General features: G+C 46.0%; 1 protein-coding gene across 2 annotated transcripts in view; it reads left to right on the forward strand.

Annotated features, from left to right (window-relative positions):
* The window catches only part of BAHCC1 (BAH domain and coiled-coil containing 1), a 253804-nt gene extending 229987 nt beyond the window's left edge, over positions 1-23817 (forward strand). For both annotated transcript variants that reach the window (XM_069199768.1, XM_069199769.1), the window contains exons 21-28: positions 4866-4980; positions 6501-6576; positions 7715-7823; positions 11647-11766; positions 12558-12731; positions 16507-17609; positions 18867-19103; positions 21965-23817. In XM_069199768.1, coding sequence (XP_069055869.1) covers positions 4866-4980; positions 6501-6576; positions 7715-7823; positions 11647-11766; positions 12558-12731; positions 16507-17609; positions 18867-19103; positions 21965-22171 — 2141 coding nt within the window. In that variant the 3' untranslated portion in view covers positions 22172-23817. The remainder of the gene's footprint in view (positions 1-4865; positions 4981-6500; positions 6577-7714; positions 7824-11646; positions 11767-12557; positions 12732-16506; positions 17610-18866; positions 19104-21964) is intronic.
* Positions 23818-25939: the final 2122 nt, after the last annotated feature.

The following is a 25939-nucleotide window of genomic DNA, read 5'->3' on the forward strand; positions in this document are numbered from 1 at the left end:
AGTTGCTGGAAGGAGCCAGAGAAACAATGTTGCAAGTCAAGGTCGTCTCTGGAGCTGCAGTCTTATCGGTCCATGAAGAGTCCAGTTGCGACTCCAGTGGCCAGAAGTAGAAGTAAACAATGCAGAGGTGTCCTGGTGGAGTCTAGCATGTTGAATCTGGGGACTCACCTGCAAGGGAATCCCTAAATACCCCTGAAAAGGGGGTTTGGTCACCTTACATGGTGACTACCTATCAGGAGGGGTCTCTGAGGTCACCTGCCTGACCTGGCGACTTAGATGCTCCAAGGGGCCTCTGCACATCTTGGTTTCAAGGTGGCATAATCGAGTGGCCACCTGGAAAAGCTCTGGGCACCACCCCTGGATGGTGATGGTCAGAGGAATGGTCAGTTTCATCCAGTTTTGTGCCAGAGCAGGGACCGGGGGCCCCAGAGCTGGTGAAAACCGGTTTATGCAAGGAGGGCACCAAATGTGCCCTTCAAAGCAAACCGGTGGCTTGGGGAAGCTACCCCTCCCAAGCCTTGTAGCACCTATTTCTAAAGGAGAGGGTGTTGCCTCCCTCTCCTGCAGGAAATCCTTTGTTCTGCCTTCCCTTGTTTGAGCTGGTCAAGCAGCAGGAGGGCAAAAACCTGTCCGGGGGGGGGGTGGAGGGAGCAGCAGCGCTGGCTGCCTGGAAAACCTTAGAAGACTGGTAGGAGCAATACTGGGGGTCCTCTAAGGAGCCCCCAGAGTGCATATTTGATACCAAACATGCCCAGGTTCGGAATTACCATTATGAAGCTGGACACAGGTCCAGTACACAGATAAAATGGCTTCCCCGCACTTACGAAGTCCAGCAATGGAACTGGAGTTCATAGGGGCACCTCTGCTCATGCAGGGGTGCCCTCACACACAGGGACATGCACCCTGCCCTCCTCCTTGTTAGTGACCTGGTGCAGTGACCTGTGGAGAAAGGGTGCATGCACCCTTTTTCACTCAGGCTGCAATGGCAGACCTGCAGACACATTTTGCATGGGCTCCCATGGGTGCCACAATACATGCTGCAGCCCACCGAGGCCCCTGGTGGCCCAATGCCCAGGGTACTTAAGTGCCATAAACTAGGGACTTATAAGGGGACACCAGAATGCCAATGGTGGAGTGTACAGAAGCCCTAGGCAACCTCATTTGGAGGGAGAGAGCACAATCGCAGGGGTCCTGGTTAGCAGGATCCCAATGAAAACAGTCTAAGCATACTGGTGATAGGCAAAAAGTGTGGGTAACCATGCCAAAAAGAGGGTACTTTCCTACATCTGTTGCCTTTAAAACCAGGATAAATTGGATGAAGGTCTTCCCAGGATTCATTCTTTACATCCTGTTTGCTGAGCTGTCACACCCTCAGTGAAAGAGGATAGCAGGTGTAGCCTACCTCACTCCTAAATATCTCCAGAGATACACTATACCAAATGAACTGCTGAATAATGGATTTATAGTGACTTGCTGAGCTATATGACAAAAAGAAAGTGTAAGTCAACCATTCCATTGTTTCCCCACCTGTCAGGTACACCCTCTGTGTCACACGGACTCAATACCCTTGCACATGACATCCTCCAGGTCCCTCGGATTCACACCACTCTCCAAAAGAATGTCTTTCTGAGGTATTGAGCCTACAGGAAGAACACCGAGGTGCCATACCTCCTCTGATGCCAATGATACTAACCTCAAGGATGAGGACTTAAAAGGGATCCTTAGCTGGAAGAAAATCTAGATTCAGAACAGGCATATCTGGGATACGCTGTCTGAGGAGCCCCTGTCCCTAACTGCAAGACACCAGAGTTTCTAAGCACCCATGTGCACCGGTGAGAGTGGCAGTCTGGACTGACTTTCCTCCCAATGGCCCCTAAGTAGAGGCTGTCGCCACAGCACATCACAATAATAGTGGTAAATAACACATCCGCTCTTAATGCATGTTTATGATAGACAGGGGACACAGTAGGACTGCGAAGAACCCCAGTGAGGACAGATTTTCACAAACCTATCCTTGCTTCTGACATCCCTTAGGATAACAGTTGCCTTTATGATAGCATTGAACCATTCATTCTTTTCTACCATGTTGAGAAAGCACAGTTTTTCCTCTTTATCCCCACATTTGCCTGAAGACAACGTGGATGCTACCAAAAGGATATCATTGAGTCATTCCGCTCTACAGGCATCATTGACTATATGACTTGGAGATACCATGCATTTTATGGACTATGCTGCCCCTACCTTTATGAGAATGATATATGTGTAATATTTAGTGGCAGAGACATAAAATGTTTACTTTAATTTCCAAAACTAATTGTACTCTTTTACCAAGTAGTGAATAAAAGACTTAAAAGCCCTTCTCACAAAAGGCCAGTAACAGTTAATCTTCCAAAAAGCAGTCGGAAAAGTAATGGCCTCCCTAATTTTATTTGCCATTGAAGGAGCAGCGTGGTATTGGTAATTGATCAGAGATCAAATCTTCTTGTGAAAATTACAGCACTAGTGCTTTCCATGGGGTGTACTTGGAACTCATCCAACTTAAAAGTTTGAGAGAAGAGTGACTTCAGCCATTCGAGTTGGACTGGCCACCTCTAAGATTTGCTCACATCATCCTTCGATGCTTCAGACACAGCAGGTAGACAGCTGTGCATAAGTACAATTTCAATAAAACATGTCTGGCTCAGGACATAAACCTTAGGTACAGGCTAATGCATAAACACTACAAGGGGGGAAACTTATGTGGTTCAGCAGTGGATGAGTTGCTGCAGCAGATGAAAAAACATAGTGACACAGCATGGACCTTGTGGGCCTTTCAAGCTACAGTGTCTTTCAGAAAGTGTGCATCAAGCAACAGAAGAGAGACAGGATGCCAATCCTTCCAACAACAATTTCAAAGCAGTCAAGCTTACAAATCCCAAATTTAAAACGAAGGAACAGCTAAATAACTATCACAATAGCACACCTAGCTTCTAACACCTATTGGGGGCAAATTGGGTACTTTTCTACGTGAATGGCAAAGGATAACCTGCTACATAATCGATGAACAACACATGAAGTTATAAGAGATCCATGCCGTAGAACAAACAAGGTACTTACCTATCATGATAGTTTTGCAGCTTCATACCCTTCTAGATTTTAATGTGTCTTGCCTTCTTCCCCAGTTAAAGGGGCAGTGTCTCAAAAAGATGATCTACATAATAAAGCAGAATAGGCAACATATAATGAAGTTAAAAATCTAAAGATGCCAACCACGAACATCTTAATCTAAAGATGGCAACAATGAACTAGAGTATTGGAGGCTTACCCTTGATGTCAGAAGCGGTGACTTGTCAGGTTGACATCGACAGAAGAAAAATAGGGAATTTTTCTGATCCACCACTAAATGGGAGAGTAATGCACAATATGTGGCTCTAAAAGAGCTTGAAGGTGCAAAACTATTATTACAGAAAAATAACTTGTTCCGTATGCAACATTGCCTTCAAAACTGTATATGCCAGTCCTGCTATCTGTCTGACATTTTCTGTCCAGCTGTGTTTGTGTCTGTTTGTCTGTCTGTTTTGGCATCTGATTGTGGCAATCTTGCTGGGTTTGTGCGTGACAGCATTGCGTCTGTAGGAATCCCTGCCTGTGTATGAAGCTAACTACCTCTCCGTCTATTGATGTGTGTCCATTTGATTGTGTCTGATTCTACCGAGCTGTCTCTCATCTTGTCTATGTACAGGTCTCAGTATGATTGATTGTTTGTGTCAATTTGCCTCTCAGGTGTGTCCAGTTTTCTGTGTGTCATTGTTTTGTTTTGTGAGTGTCTGTTTTTCTTTCTCTGTGTCTTCAGGTGTCTAATTGTATGTGTTTATGTGATCGGCTGCTTGGCCATGTGCTGCCGCATGTCGATCTGTAGTGTATGTTGTTCTGTAAGTGTGTCTTTCTTGGTCGGACAGTGTGTCTGTGTGTATGTCAGCAGCCATACTCTTGTCTGTATGACTATATTTGCCTGTCCACCTGTCTTCCTCTGTCCAGCATACTGTCTTCACGCGTCCGTCTGTGAGATTGCCCCTCCATCCCCTCCTGATCCACCTATCTGTTTATATCTACCCAGTAGTTGTGTCCCTCTGTATCTGCCTCCACCCCCTTAGTTCATCTATCTTTCTGTAGAGCTCTAATCTCCAAATATATATTTTTTCTACGTTCTGTGTTTTTATCTTTTTAGAACAATCACTCATTGTTCTACTTCTCCGTGTCTCTCTTTCCACCCTTCGTATCACCCTTTATCCCTTTTGTCATTCATGTTCCCCTTAATGCCTTTATTTTTCCCTCTGCCAGCTCATTTATACTTATAGTACCACATCTCCCTCCCTCCCTTCCTTTACACCTCTCTCCTCCCGTTTCTGTGCCCCTTCCTTCCTTCATATGTCCTTGCCTTCATCTTTCCATCTTTCCATGCCTCCATTTATTCCCCTGAAAGAGTTGTTTCCTCCATCTGCCTACTGATCTCTTTCCAGTGACAATTCACTCTCAACATCTCTATCACTCTACACCTTCCTTCCCTGTAGCTCACTTCCTTGTCATCCCATCATACCTATCTTCCTATAGTTGTGCATACTTCCTAGTTTGTCACTCGATATCCCCTTTGTCCCTCTCACCACATCTCCAGCCCTGTCAATTTCGTTCCTTGAATCTACTATCATTGGTCTCTGCATTGGTGCCACGTGCACTGAATGCCCTGTCTGCAGCTCTTGCCTCACCCCTAGACATCCACCTTTGTGTCCCCCTCCACTCCTTTACCTTCAAACAGATGTCTTGTATCTCTGCATTTGCCTTCTAAGTGCTATGTCTGACTCTGACCTCACCCACTCCATTTTTTGCAGCACCTATTTGCACCATCAGCAGAGATGACCTGCGGGAAGGCCTGCATGTGCTGATCCCCAAGGAGGACAGTCTGCTATATGCCGGAAGCATTAAAACACTGCAGCCACCTGACATGTAAGAACCAGCAAGCTTTCCTTGTCTGTGCTTGCATAATTGTGCCACTTCATCTGCAAAGCTTCTGGCTAGTCTTTCCTCTCTGTCCATGCGTATCCACGCTCCCAACAGATACAGTGCTGCTTGTTTTTCCTAGCTGTGTCCCTGAAATGCACAGAACAACATGTTTGCTTTTCCTCACTTTGCACTCAAAACATTATGGCCCTCATTCTGACCCTGGCGGTGTCTCACCGCCAGGGCAGAGGAAGCACCGCCAACAGGCTGGCGGTGCTTCCGTGGCATTCTGACCGCAGCGGTACAGCCGCGGTCAGAAACGGGAAACCGGCGGTGTCCCGCTGCCCTGGGGAATCCTCCATGGCGGCGCTGCTAGCAGCGCCGCCATGGGGATTCCGACCCCCTTACCGCCATCATGTTCCTGGCGGTGTTCGCCGCCAGGAACCGGATGGCGGTAACGGGTGTCGTGGGGCCCCTGCAGTGCCCATGCCAATGGCATGGGCACTGCAGGGGCCCCCTAACAGGGCCCCACTATGATTTTCAGTGTCTGCCAAGCAGACACTGAAAATCGCGACGGGTGCAACTGCACCCGTCGCACCCCTTCCACTCCGCCGGCTCCATTCGGAGCTGGCATCCTCATGGAAGGGGGTTTCCCGCTGGGCTGGCGGGCGGCCTTCTGGCGGTCGCCCGCCAGCCCAGCGGGAAACTCAGAATAACCGCGGCGGTCTTTTGACCGCGCAGCGGTATTCTGACGGCGGGACTTTGGCGGGCGGCCTCCGCCGCCTGCCAAAGTCAGAATGAGGGCCTATATGTAGTTGCTTACTCCTTATTCTGTATGCATTCCAAATCATTTCTCAACGTGTAAGAATCTGTTGGCTCAAACGTACCCTCCATGGATGCTTAATCGTTCTTTTGACATTTATTGAGCTGTATAGTTGCCCTTCCTCTCTTAAAACATGTAACCATGCTTCTGATTGTAAGGAACCACTCTCTTGTCCTTCTCTGTGAATGCAGAACTACCGTCCAGACATGTACGGAGCTACTCGCTTACCCTTCCTTTCTGTGTATGACCTCTCACTGACCCATTCTTCCTCTGTGCACACATGACCACACCACCTGATATGTATAGAGATGCTCACATCTCTTTTTTCTCTGTGTCTACATAACTGTACACCCTGCCACAGTTATAACTATTCCAACAAGGAACAGAGTTGTTTGCAGGCATTTCTCTCTGTGCATATGTGATCATTGACCTCAATGTATACTGAGCAGCCAGCTCATCCTTCCTCTCTGCACATGCATAACAGCGTTCCGGACATGTACGTAAATGATTACTCGCCCTTCTTTGTGCATGAGTATCCACAGTCCTCCCCTGTGCTCCTTTATTTGTGGCCATTGAACGTCGCAAACAGATGAGCTAGTTGCAGCGGTGTTCTACACAAGCAACATCTGTCTTTGTGAAGTCCTTCTCTCTCTATGAAATTTAAAGTAAGTTGACCAGTTTTGTGTTTCTTGACCCCATTTAGTTACAGCATTGTTATCGAGGGGGAACGTGGAAATCGACAGAGGATCTATTCACTGGAACAGCTTCTGCAGGAGGCGGTAAGTTCTTTTTAATTTTTGCAATGGTGGGAAGCGGTAAAGTAGAGTTCTGTATGTTTGTGCTAAAATTACAGACATGCTAGCCTAAGTCTACTTTCAGTGGGACATTTTCATATCCTGAGTTTTGGGGTGGCTCCTGGCCACAAATACCAGTTTATAGTTGCAACTGATGAAACCTGTGAGTCCAGTGGGTGGACTAAGTCCTCTGTGTTCCACGGGGAGTCAACAAAATTGAGCACAATTTTCTTGTGTTGAGATTATTTGTCACTGATGCTTGATATCACAGGGGCTGCCCTTTTTGGTGCTAGACTCATTCCACCTGTCGTCCTTGTAAAAACTGAAATCAGTTGAGGCCTTAACTGGCCTCCTGCCTTTGACAAGAGAACCAGACTACCTGATTACCGATTCCCAGTAGACTCCCTCAGATGGACACTAAAGCTATTGAAAGAACTAGCCTCCTGCATCCTGAAGCCTTTAGAGATTTGGGTATGACTCATCTTGTAGTTTTGCAAGGGGTTTAGGGACAGCAGTTGCCTCCATCATGTTGCCCAGTACCTATGATTGCCCCTGGATCCGAAGAACGGGCCTCGCATACTTATTAAAGACAATGTTTATGGAATCTAAATCAAAATGCATTAATTACCAAAGTAAGGTGCCAGGCATCACCAAGATGTGTTTTTTAGATTCTCCAACTTAGCCATATGGATCTTGTGATTTATGGGTTTCGGCTGCCTCCAACTGACCACTAGATTATTGATTATTGGTTTCAAAATCAGTTTTCTTTCTGTAAACAAAAGTTGAACAGTGTATCGCTGTGTAGGCTCAGTGGTAGCTGAAGATTGCGGAGTAGTTAAACATTCACATCTACGAAGCGTGATCTTTCTCTCTTTTCACATCTACAAAGCACGTTCTCTATCTCTCTCTCTCTCTTTTTCTTTCTTTCTTTCTTTCTTTCACAGCTTAGTAGAGGAAATTCAACAATATCTATGGCCATGGAAGAAAGACTTCCTGAGGCATGCTGCAAAGCTGTTGCACTCTGCTTTGCCCTACATGTTTGGGGTACCTTTGACAGCGTTCAGTGACTACTGCCCTCAAATGCACGAGTCAGCCCTAACAGTTCCCCTCCTCTTTTCCCCAGGTGCTTGATATCAAACCTCAGTCAGTCCGAGCCCTCCCGCCAGGGACCCGGGTGTGTGCCTACTGGAGCCAGAAGTCCCGCTGCCTGTACCCGGGGAATGTTGTGAGAGGTAAGTGCTGTGCTGCCTCTGCCTTCTCCTGTCTAGATGCCAGGAAGCAGGAAGCTAACTAGTGAATTTATTTATGCAATTGTTATACTCAAAAAAACAAAACAATATTCTTTAAGTCATGGCTGAAGGAACTTGAGACCAAAAATTACTGTACCCCACATCATCACACTGGATATGATAATGATTTACAAAGGTAGAAGGAACTGACAAACTAGCAGTATTACAATTCACCCAAAATTGATGCACCCTGAACCTCCAGCTACGAAACAAGCATAACTGGTAGACATCCCTTAAACTCCACCAAGACAAGGCAGATCAATTTCCTTTAAGGATTAGCAATAGGTGAGAGAACATACCAGCTCATTGATGGACCAGAAGACGTCAACACTTTCTTAAGAGATGCAGAGTTGACAAAGAATATGCACGCCGAACAGAAAGGCCACCTTCACCAGGTATTTCAAAACCGCTCCTCTGACATCGGGACAACGCGGAGCCTCTTCTTCTAGAATGGGAGAATTAGGCATGAACGCTGACAAGATAATGTCCTGGTCTAGATGGAAAGGAGAGTAGACAATATGGAATAAAAGAAGAACCTAAGCTGAGTATTAATCGATCTGGAAAGATCCTAAAAAATGGAGGCCTACAAGAAAGTGATACCAGTTCTCTCCGTCCCTTGGCAGAAGTAATGGCCACCAAGAAAAACGGCACCTGCCCATGATACCTGCTGGAAGCCTTGTTGTGCTTCTCTTTCCTTCTCCTCCACAGTATTTCCACCCTGCTGTTCTTTTGCCCTCCATCTTGCTACCACCAAAAGTAAGCAAAGAACTGCCCCAGGCCCGAATATTTTGTAACTCTTCTAATTGCTACTCTCCTTACACACATCACGTGCCATTGGTTGAAGCTGAGAGTGATATTAATTCCCCAAATACACTCTAATCATTGGATTAAAGAACATCCCTATTTCTTTAGGTGCTGATCAGATATTTCAGATATTCTAAAATAGAAAGCAGAACATAGCTGACTCCTCCCACTGCGTGTCAGCTCTGCTCCAGCTGACCCGGAAGTCGAGGGCTGAGCGACATGTGTGCTTTGCGCTCTCAGGTCGTGTCGGAATCAGTTGACCTCCTCGTGCCTCGCGGGATCACACTGCTGCCCCTGCAAGACTCTACCACCGGAAGCAAAATTTGTCAGCCTACCTCCATCAGTGTAAAACCCACTCACTGTTCCACCAAAACATTCCTTTACACCTCAAGTTCCGGAGTTTTTAAAATGAAAGGAAGGTAATAAACAGGATGTGAGGTGGGCTGCCAGGTCTCTTATACATATGATAATATGCGAGTACTTTATTTTCTGTTATGAAAGGGAAATAGCACGAGTCCCTCTGAAAAGATGGCTCTCCTTATAATGAATGGAACGAAGAACTGGAGTAGGAGGCAGTAAGCGGGGTAGTGAAAGTGGCCTGTCCTGCCAAACTGTGCCAACACCGAGGAAATGTTATTGTTCAGTAGAAAGTGTAAAGAAAATATCCTTTTGTTTTTCACTTCACAAATCCTTTTGTTTTTCACTTCACATCAAGGAGGACGACACATGTGCAAGCGCCGTGTGGGTTATTTTGTGTTTTATATTTGTTGCCAGGCGCCATGTGTGTTGACGCACATGTGCACAGTCTCTGGCCGCAGATCAGAGCTCAGCTATGCCAGGAAAGGGACTAGCCTTTCTCCTAGTTTAATCCGGAGCAGGCCCCGGATGGGGTTTTGCTGGGATCCGTCACTCACAGCGCCAAGGGTCGTCCGTCATGCTTTATAAACGCCCGCCTCTCTCCTGGTTCTGCTCACTGTCGACTTTAATGTCGGCTTTCTGTTGTTTTCTGATTTCTCTCTTCTTTTGATTTTGATTGTTCTGGCAGTCCAATGTGCGACTCTTGATTTATGTGTTTGTATTACCTCTGTGCCTGATTTGGGAAGTGTGGGCAGTAAATGGTAACACCCTATGTTTTGGGGAACTAACATTAGAACCTGCATATTTGTTATTCCTCCCACTTCCCTCGCGCACAATTACAGAGTTTGCCTCCCAATGACTTATGCTCGCCTTCCAGAAAGCTGACAGTGCCTCAAAACCACACTCCTATCAGAAGTATGGTTTGAAAAACTAAAACAGTATCTCTAAAGGGATGTGTCTAGAAATCTCCAAGAGGTGTGGCTTGTTAAATTAGGCGTGTGACTTAAATGAAGTTACATGTGAAGTACAAATACGTGTTTGGCACAGCGTGCCTCTGATCAGTATTTGGCTGTTTCTCTGTGAGATATTGCACCCAAACATACACTGGTTGGATGTGCATGCGAATCTGAACACCTTTCTGACCCACTGACAGGTACTGTGAGACGTGCCAGCCGTCAGTCTCCACTCCATAGGACTCACTCGTGGCCCGTCATGAATACTCACCCACAACCTGAACTCACCCAGACGCATCGAGGGAACTCAGTTCACAGCGTGCACTGCTCTAGTCATGCGGTGCATGGAAAAAAAAAAACTACACAACACATTTGCAAAAAGCAAATACTGTTAGGAAAAGCAAGATGTAACAAAACGTGGAATGTAAACAGACTGCGACCATGACATAAGGGTTTTTACAGTTATTATTGAGAAATCGATCAGTGTTTTCTATATAATGTTAAGGTCCTGAAGATACGGCCTGATAGGGACGCATTTCAAAGTCAGTTTTCATCACTGCCGGTCGGTCTGGGATCTGACAAGATCCGATCCACTTAAAGCCTTTCATTAAAGCACTGTTCTCTCCTTACCTCTAAGCAAAGATGAACTAGCTTCCGGGCACTTTGGCACTGGTAGATGGCCTGCTTCAGAAGGGAGAGCGTGTAGGCCGCTTTTTTGGTCCAATAAGTCGCAACGACAGCATAAAAGGACCACCCACTGACCTTTCAATCTGACCCACCTGACAGTGCCAGAGTGCGGGATAAGACAGCCCAGCACTGCGTCTACACCAATGGAAACGTAGAATGACTGAAGTACGCACTGTGGTACATTTGGGCATTTCAAGGAAAGTTGCAACATTGTCGCGGCGTTTTCATTCTCAGTTTTGCTACAGGTGTCCAGGGAGGTGTCGAAATACGTGATGCCCTCCTCCCATGTAAGACCCGCACTAGACGCGCGTCCAACGCAGGGCCAGAGCTTGCCAACCATTACTGTTAAATATGGCCTGCAGCGTGTCACGACTGTTTGCTTTGGCTCGGTATCTTCTGATTAGCGGCACATTTGCCTCGTCGGAGGAAGTGAAGCCATTCTGCCCTGTAAGCGGAACGCGGCGTATTGTCTAATTACTGGCTGATGAGATCTGGCCTCCTCGGTCGCTGGGCAAACACTCCTGTTTGATCGCAGGCTCCATTAGTCTGACGGGCTCCGGCTGGCGGAGGCAGCGGCGGGCAGGACGCCACTAGCCGTGGCAGCCCACGTGGGGCGCAGCGCGCGGGGCCTGAGGTCCCCCTCTCTATCCAGCTGTGCAGCATAGCATTGGCCCGCGCGCGACCTCTTTCTGTGACACACACTGTGCAAGGGCGGAGTGGCACGAGCGGCCTCCACAGGAGTGTCTGGAACTCCGCAGCCCACCGGGAGGCAGAGTTGGGCAAAGCACCTGCCCTTTTCACCCTTCAGGTTTGTGCAGGGATTTCTGCTGTACCCTAGCTGGCTGCGGCAGGACTCGCCCCTTGGTTCCTGCAGGTTTACACAAGGTTCTATAAGGCCGCCCCTGTTTTCTTTGAAAGAAATGTGGCCTCTTGTTTTACGTAATCCCGCTTCTTTTCTCAACCAGGCTCCTCCAGCGATGACGACGAAGAGGCCAACTCTGTGGTCGTGGCGTTCGACGATGGCGACACAGGGAGAATCTCGCTGCCTAACATCCGCCTGCTGCCAGCTGATTATACCATCAAATGTGAGTCCAGGGCAGGGTGACGGAGAAGGGCAGACCCTGAGGCGGGGTGACTGGAATCCCGCAGGGAGGCTCCAGCAGGGGGTCCGCCTGAATCCAGTGACAAGGGGGGAGGAGCGTGTGGGCGTGCGTAAGAGTACAGGGATGTTGGAAGGGAGTGAGACACCAGTTAAAGGACAGGAGAAAGGGAAACAGGCTATTGAAAGCTAAAAGACCAGCTACTCGGGGAACGACGAAGACCCCAAAGATTCGGCAATCGACTCCGGCTATGGGGGGAGGATGACTGAGACATTTTTGTGATGGGAAAAGGCGAGTGAGCGAGATTCCACTGACGTGTATGAGACCACGCGGGGATTCACTTCACTGAATGTGCAGGGTCCATGATGGGGAATAAAATATTTCCAGTGAGGAAACAGGAAAGAGAACTCGGATCTTCTGAACTGGTCATCAGAAACGTGGCTACTGAATAATAGCTGTCACTCATTCTAGAAGGACTGAGTGAGACTCCATTGAAGTGCACGAGGCCTGAAACATGAGCATATGTAAGACCATATTGAAATATCTAAGGTATTACACACCTATTTGTGTAGTTGAAAGAAGGAGGTCCCACCAATATTCCTGTGACTTCACCGAACCATTGACTGGGCTAGTGTTTGATGGCATGGTTATGAGGAGCAGAATTAGTAGGTGCTAGTGAGTCAATGAAAGCAATTCTGTAGCACACTGAAGTAACCAAATGAATTGCCTGTAGGTGCTACGAATTGTAACCTCTGTCTCTGGTGTTCTCCTTATAGGCACAGAACCCTCACCTGCACTCTTAGTGGCTGCCGGCTCCCGCCGGACTAAGAGATCCTCTGGCTGTCTTCCACCTACCAGTGAGGGCCCCGAGAGCCAGGCACCAGAAGGAAGAGAAGTCCCCGAACAACCCAAGGCCATACCGAAGAAGGTGGCGAACAAGGAAAGGCCTGGTATGTAGTTGATTCATACAGTAATGGACTCTGAAAAACAGAGGGTCATTATTCCCTTAGCAACCAGTTAACGCTGTGTGTGGAAGCCACCTATAACAATTTCTGAGTTTTTACAGCTCTTTATGGTCTTGGGATTTTCCACCTCTTTTAATGGGATTGTGATTTCAAGCAAGCTTAGCGGAATTTGGCCCCAAAAAAGCAGGACTGTTCAGTTGGTCTCTTGGTGGGAAATCACAGCTGTATTTCATCTTTTGGAGTGTTCATTTGGATACCCCTGTATCTTCCTCCCATATTACATATCGGGCACCCTGTCCCTGTCTGCACCACAGCACACCCTCATTATGTGCATCTAGCGTAGAGACCATGCACCTGATTGTGGCAGTAATGCACTCTCCTGGTACAAATTCTGATAGTTAGCACTAGCACTAGTGTGAGTGCATCAGTGAAAGACAGTCATGGTTTGAAACGGCTACCTTTCTGTGGAACTGGGCCCAGTCAGATATTCAAAAGGTGGTGACGACCCTTGGGGTTCTCCCTATGCGCTGCCTGCTGTTGCAACTCAAAAGGATGATGGATGGAATGCTGAACAATGCAAACATTTACTGCCTGCAGTTGCACCAAAGTCTGTAATAAAGCACAAGGGCAAAGTTGTAGCTTCTTTTGAATGAGGCCAGGCCCTCATGCAAATGTGGGAACACCCCTTTGAAATCGCACCTGCTTGATCAATATTACAGGAGGAGTCTTAGATGCATGTGCTGCCACTTTTTCCATACCATAAAGCCTACAGGTGCAAAAAGGAGAATTAGACACATCTTGCACCCTGGGACACTAAGGGGAATATTTAAAGGCCCCTAGCGCCACCTTATGCTGCCCTAGTGTCATTTTTTTATGCTAAGGCGGTGTTAAGGAGGCCTTTCTCGCGTGCCAGTGGCACAATGCTTGCACTGTGCCACTTTGTAAACCCTTTTGCCACATTATGCCTGCGCCAGTCATAATGTATTCAAGGGAGGGGTGTTCCAATGCAGGGATGCCCCAAAGAATGGTGCAATTAAATTTATAACATTTCACCCCACCATTTTCTGGGTCATGTTTAACGCCTGCTCAGTGCAGGCGTTAAAATGACACACCCATTTTAAGCAATGGACCTCCCTGTGCTTTGCTGCACTAGCGTCAACATTTTTGACACTAGTGCAGCAAAGCGCCACTATAGTGTCAAAAATGTTGATTCTGTTGTCGCAACGACCGCCACAGTGTGCCGTATGGTAAATAAGGCACAACCATGGTGTCATTAGGTGGGGCAGGGGCAACGCAAGAAAACTGGCGCATTGGGACTGATGCACAACTTTCTTGTAAATATGCTCCTAAATGTAATATGATCACTGTAGCTTGATTCTGGAGATAAGTCTCTCACTAACTGGCGGCATGGAGTGGGTGTAGAAGTGTGAAATGTTAATGAGGAATTTCCCAGTTAGGGCTATGTGGGTTCAGTTTTGCTGCTGCAAAGGAATAATTCTCCTAGGAACCTGTAGCAAATCTTAAGTAAAGTATACTATGCACAGGACACCCACTTAATGTCACAGAGCATGGTATAGTTAACATGGTGCACAAGGTCAGCCATGTAGTAGAGGTTATCACATATGGAATACTGTGGAGTAGACAGTCCTACACACGGAACACAGAGAGGATCTCAGAGCGAGGCTAGTATGCTTGGGACATCCTGTGGGTTGTGCCCTTAGAGAACACCATGCATGCAATTCCCATTGAAAGGTAGAATAAAATATGATAGTGGAACAACCAAGTGGGCTTAAAAGTAAAGAGCACACAAGGTGTGCACAGAGCACTACAGAGTATTGGCCACCATGTGGATATTGGCACAACCAAAAGCTCGCTGTGTCAAATGCGTAACTTTTTGGTCAATGGCTGGAGGAGAGACCTTGATGTATTGTAATTTAATCAATTAGAACATCATGCTTCTGGTTATGCATGTCTGACTTTAACTAAGTCCTATGGTCCTTATAGATTCAGCAGTCTGTTGTAAAATCCCTCAGTTTGCATACAGGCAAACCCCTTTAGGTTGCAGACTAAGCCCTCAATTCAAGCATGGTTGCTGGTCCATCAGTGTGCCAGGGCTGATAAGAAATGTTCTCTGCTGGCCTGGCATAAGAGTGACCAACGTACCTATGCCATGCTGTCGGAGAATTCTTGTACCCTAAGCAGAGCCTTTTTCTGAAGGCACTGGTACTTTGGTAAATGATCACCATGTGTAATGCGTCCACACAGCAAATGTTTTTTTATTTTTCATTATTTTAAATCACTAAGCAGGAGCTTGTATAAAACAAAAAAATAAGTTTCTTTGGAGTTTTCTCCACCATGTGTAGGCCATTTCTCTGATTTCCGTTCAGAGCATCCAGGTGTCAGAAAAGGGTGGACGGTCTGAGATTCTTAGTCCAAAGGTTTGGATTTTGGGGCCATCGGTCAAAGTTTTCCGCTGGCAGAGCCAGCCTAGGCTGCACCCTCAGAAACATCTCATGCTTTCCTGACTCTACATAGTGCATGAGAACCCGGAGTTTCACTGATGGCACGTCCCCCACTTTTTTAACAGAATGCATTTTCCACAAAACTGTAAACAAGCCCCTGAGACTACAAGGGACTGTCCCCTAATAGTAATTAGCCAATTTTGGAGGGTGGCATAGAGGATAAGGGATAATTTGGAGACCAAAGAATGTCAGCACTTTAGGCAGGTGGCTATTAATTAGGATTGTTCAACTACCAGGATGTACCAGGTCTTGTATGACACCTTCCATTAGTCCTGACTTTTTAAAGAACAATGCACACTAGAAATGCAATCCGTACTGTTAAGGAAGGGTTTGAGAAGTTTTTCTCATTCTTACCTTTTCCTTGTAGGCCTTCTTTCTGTGTACCATGGTGCAAGGAAATCCATGAATACATATACCAATCACACCAGACTTGAATAAACCTAAGATCTTGGCTATAAGTTGCAGAATCAAAAATGCTCTTAACTACATATAAAACAGCTGGCTTAGTGTGTCGCAAATTAAATAGGGCCATTTGGCACCTGAGCGTCAACGTTTTGGAAGTTGAATTTGATTTTCCAGGCGTAAAATTGGAAATACTGTCAACGACAGCTTCATCTCTCAGATATTTGTGAGTAAACGACTTCCACTTCAATATCTTTTTTAAATGCCGTCATTACTTAGATGTGGTGTAGGCTCTCTTCGAACTACAATCAAGTGGAATGTACAGCAGCCATCTGCATTTCTAATTGTCCAAGACTTGTCAGGGGGAAGGAAGGGAGAGAATCATGAAGATAGTCAAGGGAAATAGGCCACAAAACAGTTTAAATATATCGAGTGATGAGCTTCTGAGGCCGGACAGCTGGAAATAAAATATCACAAAGGGCACAGTCTGCCATAGTGTTGACTTCCTAACTCTCGTGTTTTGAATTGCTTTTTGTTGTTTTCTTCATATGAGGGATTAACTGAAGGATAAATTAGCACCATTAATTCTTCAGAGATCTTTGCACAACTGGAAAGCCGCATGTTCTAATCTGTACTGGGATGACTTAGTCCTTCATCCTTCCATGATTGCTAAAATGAGCAGCTTTGAATTGAGTAGTGGCATTCAGTTTTAAATACCTAGAGAATATTTAGCCTGTGCTATGCATTATATGAAAATAAATATTATTTAAATAATTCAACCGTCCTGTAATATATGTGAATGTTGTACATGTTTAACTCCTCTCTTTATTTCACAGGTAAAGCTGAAACTGTGAACTCTGGCTCCAGGTCCCTTCTGACGGCCGATCGCAGCAACAGTCTCATGAGCTGGTCAGCGATGTCCCAGACCAAGAGGAAAGCAGGTGGCAAGACCCCGAGCCTCCTGCAGAACCTCTTCCAGCTAAACGGCAGTGCCCGCCGGCTGAAGGCAAAGGAGGCTGCATTCCCGGTGACCAGCATGTCTGCCCCCATCTTTGGCAATGGCTTTGGGGTCCACTCCTTCAGCAGCATCGCTAACTCCTACAGCCGCTTCACCATGGGCAACACCCTGGCCCCTGCAGCAAAGCCTCTGCGGGTCAAACGGGCAGAGAAAGTGCCAGGTGAAGAGGGTAAGAGCATGGGCAAGAAGCGGTCGGCAGAGTACCTCATCAAGCTGGACCACGAGGGGGTGACCTCTCCCAAGACCAAAAACAGTAAAGCCCTGCTAATGTGTGCCAAGGACTTTGGCTTGAAAGCGCAGCAGTCTCTGCAAGGCCAGGGCTTCTCCCACCCTCCGCTGGTCGGGAAGGACAAGAAGTGCAGGACTCGCGTGCCAGGCTTGCCGGTGGGCTTGACCCTGCGCAAGTACTCTGGCCCATCACAGTACGAATTGAACTGCGACAGCGACTGCCACAGCTCCTATTCGGACATGGAGGAGGAGCGGACCAACCGAGGGGATGGGGTGACTTCTAGGTACCTGACGCGGCTCTCTGGTTCTTCATCGTCTTCTGGCTCCTCCACCTCCTCAAGCTCTGGCTCTACCTCGAGCCTAAGCTCCTCGGACAATGAGGACTCATCTTACAGTTCTGAGGTAGAGGACTCCACGCTGCTGCTCCAGACCTGCCTTAGCCACCCTGGCGCCAGTCTTCTTACTCCTGCTGAGGCGCTGCACACAAAGAACAGTGGGCCTCAGCGTTGCTTCGTTGCCAAGGCAACTGCTGTGGGTGGCCCTGCCAAGGTGAAGAGGAAAGAAGCCATGAGCTTCTCCAAAGTCAAGGAGTTGCCACGGCGACAGCGACTGCCATCCGTAGAAAACCGGCCAAAGATCTCTGCCTTTTTGCCAGCCAGGCAACTTTGGAAGTGGTCAGGCAACCCAACGCAGGTACAGTTATGAGCTCCTGTTTTATTTCTGAACACTAAACCAATTACAGATAAAGCTCTTAACTCCATAGCCAACAGGCCAGCAAAAAACACAATATCTGACATGACAGGTAACGTCATGATGATAGACCAGCCAATAATGTAATTTCTAATGTGTGACTGAAAAATGCCACTGCTGATATGTCAATAACTATATGGTCAAACTGCTATTCAACAACATGACTAAATGTTTACCAGAAACTCTATCAGAGCCGAGATGCTATCCAGTCACTTCACAGATGACATGTCAACCCATAACATCATGAATTAAACGCCAATCATCATTGAAGTGGACATGCAAAGTAAAAACACCATAGGCAGTGTTCCATGCAGGCCTCCCTTTAATGACTTTTTACGGCATGGACAAAATGGCTGAAATGCTAGTTAGACAAAGCCAACCGCACCATAGCTGCTGTACCAACCAATAACATGCCAGCCCAGAACACAGCAGACAGCATACTAGCCCAAAACCAATACTAGCATGCCAGCCAATCCCATTATCCTCAACATGCCAGTCCTTAGTACATGGTCAACTTCCCAGCCATAACAGCACAGCTGACATGCAAGGCTATAATACCACAGCTGACGTGTTAGCCAAGAACAAGTGTTAGATGTGCCAGTTTATCGCACCATTACCTTCCTCGTGAGATAGAACACAAAAAATAGTGCTTCTTAGTTCAGATAAAATGGCTGAAAGCGGATGCCAGTAATGGCTTTATAACTACATCAGTTTCATTACTGAACGGTTGTCAGCTTGTCCTCTTAAAATCCTTGTCCTCTCTAAAAACTGCGTTGATGTACCTTGCCTAGTAAGTTCGAAATTCTGGTTCTCCCTTAAAATCACCTAGGTTAGCCATCACATGTTCCAATCTGCTACTAACATGTCAGATTTCAGTAAGTATATGCAACACTATTAATCCGGGTTTATTAAGCGTGCATTAAAGTTGTAAACCTAGAGTAGGACACTAGATTGCTGAGAGGTCCACTGAAGACAACAATGTGGCTCAGGGCGAGCAGGAGCTGATACAGGCCTTCTGCTCCAACGTTCCAGCGTTTGTGTTGATCATGTTTTAATTTAGGACATGCTGCCTTCAGTGGGTGGAATGTTCTAATAGCCTTATGGTCATTCTTTCGTAACAAGTGTTAATAAAAAATGCATTGTTTATAAAAGAAGGAACATGACTGATGGAATATGATTTTTGTTCTTCTTTCCGTGCAGCGGAGGGGCATGAAAGGTAAAGCCCGGAAGCTCTTCTACAAGGCAATTGTGAGGGGAAAGGAGACCCTACATCTTGGCGACTGTGCAGTCTTCCTTTCAGCGGGGCGACCTAACCTGCCATACATTGGGCGAATTGAGAGCATGTGGGAGTCCTGGGGCAGTAACATGGTGGTGAAAGTAAAGTGGTTCTACCACCCTGAAGAAACCAAACTTGGGAAGCGGCAGAGTGATGGCAAGGTGAGACCAGCCACGAGGGTGATATTGCTGGCTCTGGTAGATTCACTAGGTGAAGGGTGGCTTTTGGAGGAGACGGGTGCAGGTGGGTACATGAGGGTGGTGGCCTTTGGCCAGACTTTAAAGACTTTGAAGTCTAAGGAATGGGACCAACTTTTGCTTTCTACTGACAGTTACTGCTTGTATTGCATTGTAGTTAGTGTTTCAAAACCCTAAGGCACAAAAGTGCATTTGCATCCAGATAGCCAGTGCTTAATTCGAGCTGGTAGTTGCACCTGGGGTACACCAGCACTTAATTTTGGGGACCAGCATTTACTTTGCTTTATCAAACTTTGTCCTAGAGCAAACTAGAAAAGAAAAATACAAAAGGAGTAACGGAGGAAGAAACAAAATAGGGAAAAAGAATGGCAAAGTGAGAGAGCAGGGATGGAAAAAAAAGGGGCAGGGAGTGTAGGTTGGTGGAAATGAGACATGAGGTAGAATCAGGACTACACAGTCTTGGTATTCGACAATACCTACATTCAGTAGCCTTGGCCACAGTCTTAAGAGAAAAATGTTGGGCACTGGCACTTATTATTTTGCAAATTAAGCACTACTGGTAGCTCACTACCTACTGAGAGTGCAATGGATTGAAGTGTGCGTCTGTCACATGCTTTGATGTCATGCAGGATGAACAAAGTTGTGCATTTATTTATTTTTGCTGTGGCTAGGTTTGAATATAAGGTGAAAAAAGACTACGGTAGAGAGCTCCAGGCATTAGATGCAGGATTTTGGATGGACAAAAAGTGTGTGAGTGCAGTGTCCTATGCAGGAAGAGTTTTGGTGTTTTTTGCCCTCAAACCATGTTGCAGTACATGGGTGGTGACACATAAGCACATGTATAGGAGAAAAGCATAAGACATGGTCTTTGACACATGCATATACCTCGTGGTGTTTGATTGATTTATATCATGCAGTTTTACCCTGATTGAATATGGGTTAAAGACATGTCTCCACAGATAAAGGAGAATGTGTATTCATTAATGTGTGTATGGTGCTTGAATGAGTTTTCTCCTCACAAGTAATTTATACATTGGTTTAAGATATGTTGCACTTCTATGGTCCTTGTTCTTTATGGGCAACTAAAATCGGCCATAACATGTAGACCTACAGCCACTTGAGGCAGGAGTATTAATCATATCTATTTGTTACTCTCTTTAAAACTGCTTCACTAGATCTCCTGAGTTTGTAGTATCAAGAGCTCCCTTCTAGGTTGAGCCCATTCAGATGCGCAGTCATTCTGGATGAGGAACTCAATGATGAAGCATGACAGAAAGAGTATGCAGGTGACAATCTTTTTAAAGACAAATGGGCATATTTACAGAGAACTGGTGGAGCCCTGTGTTTCCCCCTGCTCCTGCACTACATTACCTGCCTAGTGCCAACGCAGCCACCCTTGCACCATGGAAGCCTTCCAGCACAAAAACAATCTTCAATGGCGATTTGCTCTTTCTGTGTGTGCTGCAAAATGCAGTGGGTGTTGCTGTGGGATGCCCACAGCAGCACCCATTGCACGCCCCTCCCACGCAAAGTGCTGCTTGTGAAAGGTTCGTATTCACAAGGTGGCGTTAAACCACCAGAGTGACTTAATGCCACCTTGTAAATACGGCGCCGTGCACAGCGCCACTGGAGCTTCTCAAAAAGTGACACTCCAGTGGCACTAGGGGCCTGTAAATATGCCACATAGTGTGATTTTCAGCAGGGGTCAGTTATAAATTGGATCTGAGAATCTGTTTTACTTTCGGCATATTGGCACTGCTATATCTTATTTGTTAAAGCAAGAGGAACAGTAGCCAAACAAGTTTACTAGCAGCTGTTGGTCCAGAAGTCCTAGCATGGGTTAGGGAAACCTCCACCCAGCCCTCTAGATGTCTTTAGTCTATAGCTTTGCCATTCAGCACAACAAATCATGACATGATGTCATGTGACAGGTATTGTCGGTGGGCCAGAGATTCTAAAAAATGTGGCACAGGATTTTGGAGCAGGTGTCTAGATGTGGCACTGAAATTAATTAAAGTCCTGTAAAACAATTAAAATGACAGTGAAAATGGTTAAGGTGGAGTATGCTATGAGGTGGTAATGTCGTTTTTTGTCATTCTAATGTCAAGTTGTAGCCTGTTTCCTATTGCAGTTCCACGTTATGGTAGTTGACATTTTATTTAGTGTATTTCTGCAAAAAGCTGTCTTAACAGAGGGAAACACTCACAGAAATCCTCAGCTTGCAGAGTCTAGGAGCAAATCGTCTGGAAGGGCACCCAGGGGCCTGAAGTGTCCCAAGAATGAGTCATCCTACCTTGTCCCAAATCGAAACGGTGTGGGCCTAGTCACACCTCATCACTCACTACGCCAATGCCCGTAGCTGCAGTCAGACTTTTCCCCAGGTGTGCCCTTTCCAGAGGCATTCCCTTGACCGCAATGCTTTAAACAGAAATATAAAAGTGCAGGTACTCACTGTTTAGAGTACCTGTTTGATCCTGAGAAGTACAAGTACTCTCCTATCAAATGTGCTGCAACAGTGCTAAGAAATGCAGGTACTCTCCCATTCGAATTACCGAGTACCGGACAATACCTGCCCATGTAAAGCACTTCTTCATAGGAAACCTAACATTTGACACGCACTTCCATAGCCCCACTAACCACCCAGAGGCACCAGGTTGCCATGGATTGAGAGGGGTTGTGGGTGAGGGGTTATATACAACTTAGATAGAGGTAAGCAGAGGACCGGGTGTCAGGCTTGATTACACTTTGGCGATGTGGAGGTTGGGGGGGGGTGTTGAGGAATAATTGTAGTCATTGCTGACAATTATGTCCTTCCATCCCTGCAGAATGCCCTCTACCAGTCCTGCCACGAGGATGAGAACGATGTGCAGACGGTCTCACACAGGTGTCAGGTGGTGAGCCGGGAGCAGTATGAGCAGATGACAAGGAGCAAACGGTTCCAGGACCGCCAAGACCTGTACTACCTGGCAGGAACATACGACCCGACGACGGGGCGGCTGGTGACAGCCGACGGGGTCCCTGTCCTCTGCTGAGAGCTGCCCCCCAAAACACAGGACCTGGTGCTCATTTCTATAAAGACATTTTTTTGTATTTTCACATCTGGAATATCCGTTCAGCGCCTGTTGCTGCCCTCGAACCGCAAACCTCTTTACCTGGGAGGGGCGTAGTGCTTGCAGCCACCAAGTTGCCACTGGCCCTCTCTTTCAACACTACAAACAGCCACATTATACAATTCACTATTGCAGAATCAGCACAGCATTTCTCTTGGATGCAACTCACTCACAGAACTCGCAGATTATGCACCGCAGTGGAGAAAGGTTTTGGTTATCCATAGTCATCTGTAGTCGATTTCGACCCTTCATGCAGAAAGTCCGGAAGAAGAGTGATACAGAACAAAAAAAGAGACAGGAAATATACTGTTTCAGCATTAAAAGTTGTATTATTTTGCAATGCAGTATATACCACTGGACTGTTTTACCCCGGAACCCCCAAACGACTCCCAGATTCAGATGGGAAAGGTGGGGACGGGAATTTCCCGCTGCTCAGTCTGCCCTTCATGGAAGGCGAGGCACAAGAAGCCAAATATGCAACAAATACAAAAAAAGTAAACATCCTGTCCTCCCTCTCTTGAATCTACCCCAGCATCTTTTTAATCAAGGCTTTTCCTAGGAAGAGGAGGCTGTTTCATTCGACGGGTTGCAGTACTCAAACAAGTATCTTCTGTGCCCGCTCGCCCTCATTAATGACTTCTTAATGCCTTTCTTTTGCCCCCTGAAGAGAACTCTCCCTCATCTAGAGGGCGGTGGGGTGAGGGTGCAGCCTCTGAAAGCAAGCCATACTCTTCCGCTCGTACCTCCGTTTTCAACCACGCAAAAAAACAGCAACAAAAACTCATACAAAAAATCAGGTCTAACTTGTATTTATTCGTAATGTAAATATCGTATTTCTTGAAAGAAATTTTATGGAAAGAATTTTTTGGTTTCTTTGTGATTTAATTTTTTACTGCACTGTATCCTCTCTACCCTGTTCCCTTCCTATATCCTCTGCCCCGTCCAGAATTGGCCTCACCAAGGGAAAAAGAAGTTTGTGCATTACAACAAAAAGGGGCTGTTAGATTATAAATTATTCAGGCTACCCCTTGCGATTTTACAAATCATTATTATTATGTTGACCCATCATTTTTGTTGATGGCAGGGTCTTCTCTTAAACAGTTTTGTTATTTTAAAATGAAGGGTGGGGAAAAATGTAAAATGCTCCTATGGAAGAAAAGAAAGTAAATATTATACAAATATATATTATATTACTTGGGACGAGGCGTTTCCTTTCTTATGTGGCAACGCCAGCCATATTTATGTAAGCCTCTGTTTGAAAAAAAAAAAGGAAGAAAATTTATATATATAATGGTGAAAGACGGACTTCGTTGCAGAGAGCGAGAGGGTGATTCCTCGTCCCCAGTTGTGCGCAGGCGCCCCCCCTCCCATGCTCGCCACTGGTGTGGGTGGCGCAAAAGACTGTGGCCACACCTATCTCCAACAGAAAAATCCCTTCCCGCTGCCCCCCCATCTTCCTCGCCCACCCCAGGCTTTCGAACTTTCAATGCGCTTTAGAGAAGCTGCAGTTCTGTTCTTGTATTTTGTAAAATATCTATAAAAGTAAATAAATATATTTATTTAACATATGTGGCCTTAAGTTTAATTACGAAATTCTTCCATAAATTGGACCTGTTTTATTGCATGTGGTGGGGATTAAATCTGTAACTTATTTCACAGGTTCTAGGACAGGCACAGAGGAGTATTAATAACGAGTGAAATAAAAGAGAGGCAGAGACTGAGTAGGGTCTTAACAAGTATTACAGCAGTGCCTGAAACTAATACAGTAAATTGGCCTGGTTTTAGTTTTCTGCTGGCATCATCAAGGTAAATCCACCTCCCTGAAGTAAGAGATTTACTTTAAAAGTGTTTATATTGGCGAAAACTGTTATATTGTGAATGTAGTTTTGAACGGTCTCTGTTTCTTTGTGGAGGACACCTTTCACATGTAGTTTTCTGTTAAAGAGTTATGCATCTGGTGACACTCTGTTCGGTGTTTACAGAACTATTTGTTTCTATGCTAGGGGACAATATTGCTTCATTTAGACCTGGGCTTCAGGTCTGGTCAATGAAGCTCTAGAATCTGCCAATAATTCAATACACAAAGAAGTGTGACTGCACCTTGCAATAATCGATTGTGTTGTTTCTTGAAGATAGAAAGACTTTTGCTGAGCTGATGCTGTGGAATGTGTTCCCTCTCGAAAACTGTTGATTGACTGGGAATTGACATCAACCTATCTAAACAGAATAAACAAGCCGGTCTACTGGCTTTGGGCTTTTAGAGAAAACCGTTATTCTGAGCAGAGCTTCTGCTATCCTCAAGAGTAAATAACTAGTTCCTTGAAATGATATGTCTTCCAGCCATTCTGACAATGGTGTGGCCTTTCATGCTCACTAGATGGGGGTAATGTCAAGGAATTTTGCAATGTGAATCTTTTTTGCATTCACATGCTATGCATTATCCCGCGATTTAGTGGTTGGGTCTGGAATGCTCCACTTTTTGTAGTCCTTCTACGTTTTGTTTTTGTTGTTGTTAGGCATCAACAGATCCCCCGTTTAATGCTTCCTGTGACGTTGTATGCCCTCCATCAGAAGCTCTCATCTCTGGTTGCCATCTTCAGATTCGTTTTTCCTCCTTTGGGTCTGAATGCTTGGCTGAAGGCTTACCAACACGAGGAAGAATTCTTTTTTTTTTTTTAGGAGAAGCTCGCTAAAAAGTTCAAATGAAATTTGCAAAAAAACACTAAAGAAGAGGTATCAGAGGAGACTCCTAGAGGGAAGGGGCTAATTTTCTCGAGGGTTTAGAGAATCCCCGGAAAAGGGATCCGTTCAGTTCTGCCCTAATTGCCATCATAAATTCACACATAAGGACCAACACCTGGTCTGCAACCTCTACCTGTCTATTGATCATGGAAGCGACGCCTGTGCTGTGTTCAAGCGGAAGACACCGATGGTGAGGGAGAAGCAGGGGCAGGCACATTTCAACATCCAGGGACAGAAACCAACTATATCCCTGAGAAACCTGGGTCTGTCGAGCAATGAGGTGGAAAATGTTGCAGAAGTTGCAGAGGGAGAAACATTGGATACCGATCTGAGGATTGTCGAGGTCAAAGCCCAGGCAGCCGAGAAGGACAAGAGACCGGAGGTAAGAGTAAATTGCCTGAGTCTGGAAGATCAGCCTCAAGGGCATCTTGTCATGGAAGCACTCACCTACCTATGGTAGTTCCAGAAATAAAAAGAACTCCTTGGTTCCCTCAAAAAGGGCACTGCAGGAGGAAAGTCTCCCAATAAGACTCAAGGTAGAGACACTTCGACTTCGATGAAAGAGAGGTCGTGAGACAAGCGTAGAAGCTTGATGACCAATACATCGTCGAAGGAATCTTCAACATCGAAGAGAAAATCGACATTGACCCTTGATCGACCCTCAATAAAGAGGACCGCTCGTTGGAGATTGAGAGGAGGACAGGCACCTTGAGGCTGAAATGGATGCTTACTTCAGAAGAAAGACTTTGATGAAGCCTTAAAGTCATATCGAATTCCACCAAAAACATTGATGCCGAAGGACCAGTGCGAGAAGAACATCGAAGATATTGAACCTCCTTTAACACCTGAACCACATGAGGAAGAAATCTTCTATGTAGAAGGAGAAGAGCAAGAACGTCAGGGCATGCTTCAAGACTGAAGAATCTGAGTACGCAGATTCTCAGTGGC

Source organism: Pleurodeles waltl, chromosome 7 (genome assembly GCF_031143425.1).
Source record: "Pleurodeles waltl isolate 20211129_DDA chromosome 7, aPleWal1.hap1.20221129, whole genome shotgun sequence".
NCBI lineage: Eukaryota > Metazoa > Chordata > Amphibia > Caudata > Salamandridae > Pleurodeles > Pleurodeles waltl.